Genomic DNA, 10,066 nt, shown 5'->3' on the forward strand with positions numbered 1-10,066 from the left:
GTAGAGCTGCGGGCTGGGCGACCCCCAACACGTTCGCTAGATTCTATAGCCTTCGTGTGGAGCCGGTATCCTCCTGTGTTCTCACCTCAAATGGGTAGAAGCACTGAGAGGCCCCGGTTTAGTGTCGGCTTGCTAAAACCGCTCCAGAGAGTCTGTACTGTAGACCCTGTCGAGCTCCTCCATCCCCTTGGCAGCCAGACGTGGCGGAACGTCCGGCACCAGGCCCTCACTCGATGAATCCGTGCGAACCGGTAGAGGGCTGGGTTCCATATGTAGAGACTTAAGTGGATCCCATATGTTTAAAGTCCACGGTATAGCCTCAGAGCCAGTGTTTCCCTGGCTGACTTTCTGCCATTTTCCAAGAGAGTTACAATCACCTTTAATCTTCCATATGCACCTAAACGGTTGATCATATGTGTAAGTACTTCCAAACCTCCTTCGGGAAGGATGGGGCTTCCGCAATGTTCCTGTTCCAAGTGGAACGAGTACGTTTTCCCAGTGTTATCCAATCTCACTGAGTGGGTAGTGCTACGACAACAGTGACTGGCCTTCTTGTTTCTAGTTATACTCGCGCTGCGATCAGCAGCAGCTGGATGCAATGATCGCATGCCAATGTGCATTGTCTCTTTTAGTTTACACTCGAAGTGGATTGGTCTCTCTAAGCGAGATCCCAATTCGTCGGTCATCCTTCCGGGAACGAGGGTTACATACGTAACCGAGACGTTACATGCATAACCTGAGACGTTTTAGCATAGCAAAATGCTAAACTACAATGTGCAGCCAATGTGCAGAATTCACATCATATTTTAAAGTTGTGTTGAAGCAGAAATATTTTCAGCAAATAAATTAATTTGTTTTTTTTGTTTTTTCTCACAAAATTTGTGGACTGCTTTTATTGTACATAAAAACATTTGTGTGTAATGTCAAAAACTGGTTGATAGGGAAAAGGTGCATAATAATAAATAAAATATTGGTACTGTGTATTTTAAACAGTGAAGTGTAGAAGGACTTCAAGCTAGAGCAGAGCATTACATCATTCACTAGGTGATTTCCAGAGACACAGCCATTATACCGCAGATTGATATTTGATATTTGACTCGTTATTCACAAAATGTCGTCACCCGCGCAGTTTATTTACTTGAGGGCCTGAACCAAGCCCTTTGAAAAGACATTGATATGGTCCACAGAACAATGGCGAGCTCTCGCTGTATGCTGAGTCTTGGATGTGTTGGATTAGCACATCTTTAATTGATGTGTTCAGGCTCACCATCAAAGCGCTTGACATTCACAAGTGATCTGTTTCATTACAACTGAAAATCTCCCCGATTCATTTGGGACTCTCTGACATTTTGATGTAATTCAGTACAATTTAGTGTTGCTTCTTTCTCTGAACCGACATAACAAAGGATGTCATTTAACTAGAAAAATATGGAGATTTAAATTATTTATTGGATACATGTTTAAAGCTTCTGTGTGTTTTTGAAGCTGTATGGTGGGGGGGAGAGCTTTGTGGCTCAGCCAAATATTGGGCAGGTTGTAAAATTAGCCTGTGTTGTAAACTGCCACATAAAAGGCATTGAGCAGTTAGAGGGCCCTATCATACACCTGGCGCAATGTGGCGCCAGGCACGACGCAATTGTTTTTTGCTAGTTTCAGCCCGATGCTGTTATAATTTTCACATCCTGCGCCACGTTGTTTAAATAGCAAATGCATTTGCGCCCATTTGGGCGTGCTGGTCTGAAAACGATGTGTGTTCAGGCGCATTGTTGGCACGTTGCTAGTTAGCTTTAATAAGCTGGGCTTCATTCATGAAACACGAGCAAAACAAATTTATGTGTGAATCATTTTTAGAAACATCCTTAAATAATTAATTAGTGGATTATCTATTATTTAAATAAAGGTAAAATGCCCCGGAAAATCCTCTCTAATGGGCAAATATTGTCCCTTAAAGTTCATCAAGTCAACATGCCATTTGAAATCCATGTAACATTTCTGAATGAAACACACTGTTAAATAAAGGTTATTTATTGGCATCTATAGCCACTTTTCTTAGCATGCTAAGCACGCTATTTGAATGAATTAACAGCAATATCTGATCATCCTCCGTAACGAGGTCGCAATTTACATCTCAAACCATATATAAACACTTGTGGTTCTTTAAGAACTATTAACTTATAGGTTATTTTGGGAAACAAAAAATATGGCTCTTCTGTGGAATCATTATGAAACCCTGCTTTTGGGACTCTTGTTTTTAAGAGTGCTGAATATTCAAACCAGAGAAAACATTTTTTTAGAGCGGGACATGATTTAATCCATAAGGTACAGACTGGATTGTAAAAAGTGAGCATTGCTAACAAGAATGGAGTCAAGAGTTATTGATTTTAATGTTTTGATTTTATTGTTTGGAATAATGTGTACTGATGAATAATTCACCATAAGAACAGGAACCTGCAATTAAAGCATAGTTCAGCCAAAAAAAAACAAAACAGTAATTTACTCATCTAATCATTTACTCGCCCTCATATCCGTTCCAAACCCATAAGAACTTTTGTTCATCTTCAGAACACGAGTAAAAATATTTTAATTAAACCTGAGAAAACTCAGTCCCTCCACTGAAAGTCCATTCACCCAAAACATTAATGCATCAAAAAATTCAACTTTGCTTGTTTGATGTGTGAGAACCAATTAGTTTTGTTCTTGTGCATTAAGCAACATGATTTAACTTCTGTTTACTATGTTTAATGAGCTCTATATATGTTTGATGTTATGGGTTTGGAATGACATGAAGGTAAGTAATTGATGACAGCATTTTCATTTTGGGTGAGCTATTCCTTTAAGAATGCTCAATTTTGATTTCATGTTGGCTTAAATAATAATAAAATAAATGCTTGTTCTGATACTTTGAAAGCTCAAAGGATTATTAGTATAAGAGCTAAAAGTTCAGATGTCAGTGTCTCTGTGCCAGCACTGCTGTGTTGACTCTTTAACATAATATGCTTTTAACATTCAGTTTCCACACAGTTAATTGGGTACATGATTGAATTTTAAACTTGAATTTAGTTGCATTTTACTTATTTTTAACTAGCACCAGCAGAGCAAGCGAAAATGATGCAAAACTTGCCTAAGATGTCAGCATCTAAGCTGACCTGAAAATAGCAAATTTTTTCACATTACACAGGAACTATGAGTTGTGCCGGAGTCAAATAATTGGCCAGACTACATCTTCAGGGCTGATAATTCTCAAGCAAAAGTCTTCATAAATTACCTGCTGCACGGCCGTTTACCCTTCCCTCATTTCTCAGAGCTCAGCTGGCTGTGTGTTATTAGGATCCTTTTCCAATTTCCGATCCCGTTGCAGAGAAATATTTTTGTCCTTAAGCAAACTCTGATATTTTGAGCGATATTTTAAGAATTAGTGTAAACAGTGTGACTTTTAAACATTATCTGGCTGGAAATGGATCCAGAGCTCATAATAATTTATTTCTTTTTTCGTCCTCAGCCCGTCTCTGAAGAATTCCAAAATGGAGAAGGTTTTGGCTACATTGTGGCGTTCCGAGCCAATGGCACACGTGGGTGGAAAGAGAAGATGGTGACCTCGGCAGACTCCACCACCTATAAATACAGAGACGAGACCTTCCCTCCTCTCACCCCGTTTGAGGTGCGGGTGGGGGTGTATAACAACAAAGGAGACGGGCCCTTCAGCGAGGTGGTTACTGTGTTCTCTGCAGAGGGAGGTGAGGGTCAGATGTGTTCTTGCTCTGATTGATGGGATTTATTGCTAGCTTATATAACTTCAATAACACGCGGCTCAATAGCATAGACAGAGTTTCTCAAACTTTGAAGTACATCACACAACAGCTAATCCTGGGCTGTTGATGGATGTACTGTACGATATGTGTCCATATTTTGAGATACGGGTACTACAGTATAACAGTTCAAAAGTCAAAATCCAACTGTCAAAAGACATTACACACAATGAGAGCAAATATTATACACCTTTGTCTAAAAGAAATACATTTTAATACAACTTTTTTTGAGAATACTTATTAGGAAAATAAAAAGAATAAAAGAATATACTTAAGTGTGAACTGAATATAATGTTTATAGTTATCTGAACACGTATTATAGTTTAAATTTATATTAAATGCAATTAGTTGGACTTTAGAATGATTTTTTTGGCCCACATAAGTAGAAATTAAGTGCAGTTTTATATGTAATTTCACAGTTAAAATGTAGAAAATGTATTATAGTTTAAATTGATATTCAATTTAATTAGTTGAGCATTACAGTGCTTTTCTGGCCCACATAAGTACATTATGTAATTTCACAGTTATTTATAGTTAACCGAAAATGTGTTATAGTTTAATTTTATATTAAATGCAATTAGTTGAACATTAGAGTGCTTTTTTGGCCCACATAAGTAGGTAATATTTTGTTTGTTTTTTTGTTTTTTTTTAATATAGCTAAAGTGTACTGACAAATGTCTGACAAGCATTTATAGTAAACGAAAACTTTAATATATAATAATAAATTATTTAATAATGTTATTTAATTATTTATTATTATTTAATACTAAATTATAAATACTTGAATAGTATTTCTAGTGAAACTTGAATGTCATGTATTTAAATATATTTGTGATAAAAATATATTCTCTTTAAAGGTAATATCAAATAACAGTTAAAATTATAATCCAGTATTTTACATGCGCTGTAGTATGTGAGTAAACAAAGCAGAGCAATTGTGTTAAAACATGACAAAAAAATTCATAAAACAATTACTTAAAATGTACTTTGTAATAATGTCAAATTAAAAAGTTTTATTTTAAAATGCACTTATTAAATGTACTTAGGTTTGTTTAGAAACAGCCATGAAAGTGTACTTTCTTTATCTACACTTAAGTGGCTTTAATCTAATTAATATTATATTATTATTATTTTATTTATTTATTTATTTATTTTTTACTTTTAAGAGTTGAAGTACACTACAAGCGCACATTCAATACACATAAGCACACTTCGTTTACACAAGTCAATGCATTTCAATTTTATCTTGATTTTATGATTAACCAAGTCACTTTTTCTTTGTGATTGGTTAAAAAACAGAGTGGTTCCGTAAAATAGGAAACAAAATTATTCAGTCATATTCTAAACCTTGATGGTTTTCTTCTGTGGAACACAAAAAGAGATATTTTGAAGACTGTTTCATAAAATGACAGTAGATGGTGACTAGGGGCTTTCAAGCTCAGAGCTCAAATATAATAAAAGTTGTCTGTATGACGTGTGCTATACGTGTGCTTTGTTTTTTTTTTTTGAAGCTGATCAACCATTTTGATGGGATCATAGAGTGAGTTGAACTTGATAACCGAATGAGTCACATTTGTGAACCGGATCAACTGATTTTACTTAAAATGATACATTAGTCATATAGCCTGCTTTTATTGTGCTTTTGGCAGAATTTCTCATTTTTTGTTGCACTTGATGGGTAAATGTCTTCATTTTAATTTTTAGTGTGAACTATCCATTCAAATAGCTTAATCTCAGTTGTATGTGTGTGTTTATAAAAAAATAAAAATAAAACCTTTGAGAACCTTTTTGACCTTTAAAAAAAAAAAAAAAAACTTTCACTGCCCACAGAGAAATGATGAAGAGGACCAAACCGTTTCAGTGTGTGATCACACTGTGTCAGGCTGATTTTATGGTAACCGTGTGAGTGGCGTTTGCTGTGACTGCTGCTAATATGATGGATGTTCTGTGTCTCTGTCACCTCTCAGTCTCACAGCGTTTCTCTCAGCGGGATTCTCCCTCACGATCACAGGGCTTCACAACGTACCATTTACATCCGCTTAGATTCTTCGCTCTGACTATTAACACATAAGAGATACTGATGAAATGTATCCCAAACACTTCATCAAGCAGGCGTATAGAGCGTATGACTGGTGATGTGCTTTATGTGTTATTTGCTGTGAAATCTAAAGTGTACTGCTTTTAAATGCAGAGCCCAGGGAGCCTCCTTCAGAAGTGCAGGCGTTTGCCATCTCCTCCTCTGAAATTAAAGTGATGTGGAAGCCGCCCAATCCTGGCCCTGGAAGACCCCAAGGATATGAGGTAAGAGAAGGAGAAATGAATGGATAAATGGTTTTGTGCCAAGACCTAGTGAGCTGCCTACCTAGACAGCATCATGTGGTAGAAAAAGTGAGAGAAATATTAATTGTGTATATACACTTTTAATTAATGCAATATTGAAAAATACAGAATACACTAGCATTCAAAAGTATAGGGTGGGTAAGGTTTTTTTTTTTTTTTGAAAGAAGTCTCTTATGCTCTCCAAGGCTGCATTTATTTGATCAAAAATAAAGTAAAAACACTAATATTGTTAAATGATATTACAACGTAAAATAATTGTTTTCTATTTCAATATATTTCAAAATCTATGTAATGTATATTAAATCATTTTATATATTTTCAGCAGCTATTACTCCAGTCTTCAGTGTCACATGATCCTTCAGAAATCATTCTATGCTGATTTAGTGCTTGAGGAACCCTTCTTATTATTATTATTAATTTTGACAATGTTAACAGTTTTGTGGAAACCGTGATGCATTTTTTTCAGGATTATTTGATAAATATAAAGTTTAAAAGATAAGAATTTATTTTAAAGAAATGTTTGTAACAGAATAAATGTATTTTCTGTTCCTTTTGATCAATTAAACGCATCGTTGCTGAAGGAAAGAGTTAATTTATTTTAAATACTGACCAAACTTGTGTAGTACCAGGGTTATTGTAGTTAATTAAAACTGAAACTATAATTAATTAAGCTAATTGCTAAGGCAACATTTCTAATTTCAGTTTAGTTTAACAATGTACTAAAATAACAAACAAAAACTGAAATAAAAATGTATACAAAAACTATGTACACATTAAAAAGAAATACAAAAAAAGATTAAAAAACAGCAAAATTATTAAAGCTTTAATCAAAATCAACATGGGATATTTGAAAATAAAAACTGATTCAAATAATTAATAAAAAATATAATAGTATCTCAGTGATACTAAAATAACAGTGAAGTACAATCTAATAAAAAATGTACCCTCTAACACTAGCATTCTCTATTCTTTTCTCTTCTATTTACTTGTTTCTTTTTATTTATTATTAAAAAAACAACAACAACTTAATACATGTACTGCATTAGACTAACCAAGACAACAATTGCATATTATTGCTTTTTTGTTGGTTTTGATTGCTCCTGTTGTCCTCATTTCTAAGTCGCTTTGGATAAAAGCATCTGCTAAATTACTAACTGCAAATGTAAAAACAAACCATGTTTCTCAATACAGTAAATGTGTGTGCTATGTTATTTTAAGGCCATTAAAGTATAATTCAGCATTTTTGCTAAAGTTAGCTTAGCAAAATGCTAACAGTAAAATTCAAAGGTCAAGTCTCCTGAGGAGCAGTGTTTGTATGACTATCGCTGTCTATGCAGAAGGTCCCAAACCGTCACTTATGAGGTTTTGTGATGGTTAGGATGCTGTCTGAGAAGGCATCTGCCTATGACAGCAAGGCAGCTCATCAGCGAGGCATATTTGTGATCGTGAACCCTTTATTTTCTTCATCATTTCCACGACTGTTATGCTATCTGAATGAAGAAAATTATTCTCTGCAGTGAAATTACACAGTTGTGTCCTCCAGTGAGAAAGATTATCGTATTTCATCACAGGGAGATATTATTACTTGCTTGCCTATTATGCCCTTCATGTAAAATGTATGACGGTTATTTAAACCAAATGACACAATATCACATGAAATTGGCAACTCTCACTTTGTCATTTACTGAGGCAACTCAGTCTCATTTTCTTTATCACTACAAAAACGCTTGAATGAATGAAAGGCAGAAAGTTAGGCAGATTGTCTTGTTGGGAACAGGTGAGCTCCTGGAAGGACATGGAGCAAGAGGAGATGGGGAAGAAGAAGAGGACAAAGGGGAATGAGACGACCATGCTGCTGACAGGGCTGGATGGAAACACACAGTATCTGATCTCTGTGAAGGGATTCAACAACGTCGGTCAAGGACCAGCCAGCTCACCCATCAAGATTAGCACTAAGAAAAATGGTGAGTTCCCTTAAAACAACTCCTTTGGAAGCATTATAAACTATAAAATTCACAATGTCAATGACAAATAAGACTGTCCAAGAAATGAATGAGTGAATGAATAAAAACACAAACTGAAAGCTCTTAGAAATGTACGCTTTGTATTCATCTTGGTTTTATATTTTGAAAAACCTTTGTACCGTTTTTTACAAAAGTGACTGAAAATGTAAAAAGTAATAAAAAAATTTATACCTTAAAGTGCCCCTATTATGCCATTTCCAATATTGCCTTTCATGCAGTGTGTAATGTAGCTGTATGTGAATGTAAACGATCTGCAAAGTTGTAAAGCTGAAAGTGCATGATAAATAAAGTTATTGTCTCCCAAAATAAAGAATCGACTCTGAACAGCTGAAACGAGTCGTTAGTAATTCGAATCCCACTTCTGTAACAGCTACACGTCACGGGGTAACACATTTATAATGCGCGCCTATGTTCTACGTTGGCCGGCCGTGAACAACTTGACCCCGCCCACAAACACGTCATTCTACTGACGACTGCTTCTCTAATCTCGGGGAGTTCAACGCGGGATTCACAAAACGCTTGCTGTTTTGTATCGTTTATTTGGACCAGCTGCTCCACTGAATCACAACCTGTAAGTATGATAAATAACAGATGTTTATATTTTCTATAGAGCGTTCAAAATACAGAACTATTGAAATAGGCGTATCGTTTCCAAAACGTGCTGTACGCCATAGACCAATCACAACAGACTAGGCCATCTGACCAATCAGAGCAGAGCAGGCTCACGGAAAGGAGGGGTTTAGAGAGACTGAATCTTTGAACTGCTTCGAACGAATCGTTTGAGAATCGCTAGAAAATGAGGTGATATTAAATGCATATTTTGAGAAAACGAAAGCGTTTTTTTGACCTTGCATGCATGTAATCCTATTGTAGGAGACTCACAAAACAATATTAGGGACCGTAAAAATGGCATAATAGGGGCACTTTAAATACATCTGACTGTACACACTTAATCTGTATTTTCTGTAGATTTTTGAAATATTTTAACAATAAAAATATTTTTACAAATATCATGAATAATTAATTCATAAATATATATTTTTGGTGAAAATACACCACATATTTTACTGAACTAACTTTGACTTCTCTTAAAAAGATTAAATTATCTGATATTTTAAGAGACGTACTGACCTGGACACACAGTCATCAAAAAGTAATAATGAAAGATTATTACGCCAACTACTCAAGGTTTTCTTTAAAAAAAAAAAACATTTAAAAATAACTAACTATAAATAAACAAACAATCAAATAAATCATTATTTTAATAAGACTTTTATTTTCTTCATTATAATTTTAAAATAGTTGTGTCATTCTGACATTTTTGACTGTATACCTCCAAGAAAATACTGAAATTAATTTTCATTTAGAAATTAAAAGCAGGTTCATCATAGAAGAGGTGTTTTCAAGTCATTTTATGGATATGGATAGAATAGGTCGGAGGTCGGAGATCGCAGATTGTGCTGCACACACATAAACTTGTTGTCAACGCTTCCCCGCGATTTTTATGAATAAAATAGCCTAGATATTAGATCGCTACATTATATTCCTCAACGAGGTGGTAAAATCGCTGTTTTTGAAGTAATTAATTGTTTGTAGAGAGACGTGCAGATGCATGTAACGAACACACAACTGTCACCTCTCTCTCTCTCTCTCTCTCTCTCCATCGATAATTATTTGAAATAAATGCTATAATTAATTCAAATAAATGTGATCTTACTGCACTATTTCATCTCTGTGTCTGATTTGAAGCGGGCAGAATGCTAGAGCTAACGAACCATAACTGACGAAAATAACTGTAATTTTTACCCTTCCAGTCAAATATCGCGCTGCAAAGAGCAATACTAGTTTTAACTTGTCTATAACTTGGCAAATGACCATGGAATAAGCGGGATAATC

General features: G+C 35.1%; 1 protein-coding gene across 3 annotated transcripts in view; it reads left to right on the forward strand.

The window, feature by feature from the left end:
• Nucleotides 1-10,066, forward strand: part of cntn5 (contactin 5) — a 377,750-nt gene that overhangs the window by 358,332 nt on the left and 9,352 nt on the right. For all 3 annotated transcript variants that reach the window (XM_016490714.1, XM_016490721.1, XM_016490730.1), the window contains 3 exons: nucleotides 3,500-3,734; nucleotides 5,998-6,107; nucleotides 7,924-8,110. In XM_016490714.1, the coding sequence (XP_016346200.1) occupies nucleotides 3,500-3,734; nucleotides 5,998-6,107; nucleotides 7,924-8,110 (532 nt within the window). The remainder of the gene's footprint in view (nucleotides 1-3,499; nucleotides 3,735-5,997; nucleotides 6,108-7,923; nucleotides 8,111-10,066) is intronic.

Source organism: Sinocyclocheilus anshuiensis, unplaced genomic scaffold, assembly GCF_001515605.1.
Source record: "Sinocyclocheilus anshuiensis isolate Anshui unplaced genomic scaffold, SAMN03320099.WGS_v1.1 scaffold569, whole genome shotgun sequence".
Classification (NCBI taxonomy): Eukaryota; Metazoa; Chordata; class Actinopteri; order Cypriniformes; family Cyprinidae; genus Sinocyclocheilus; species Sinocyclocheilus anshuiensis.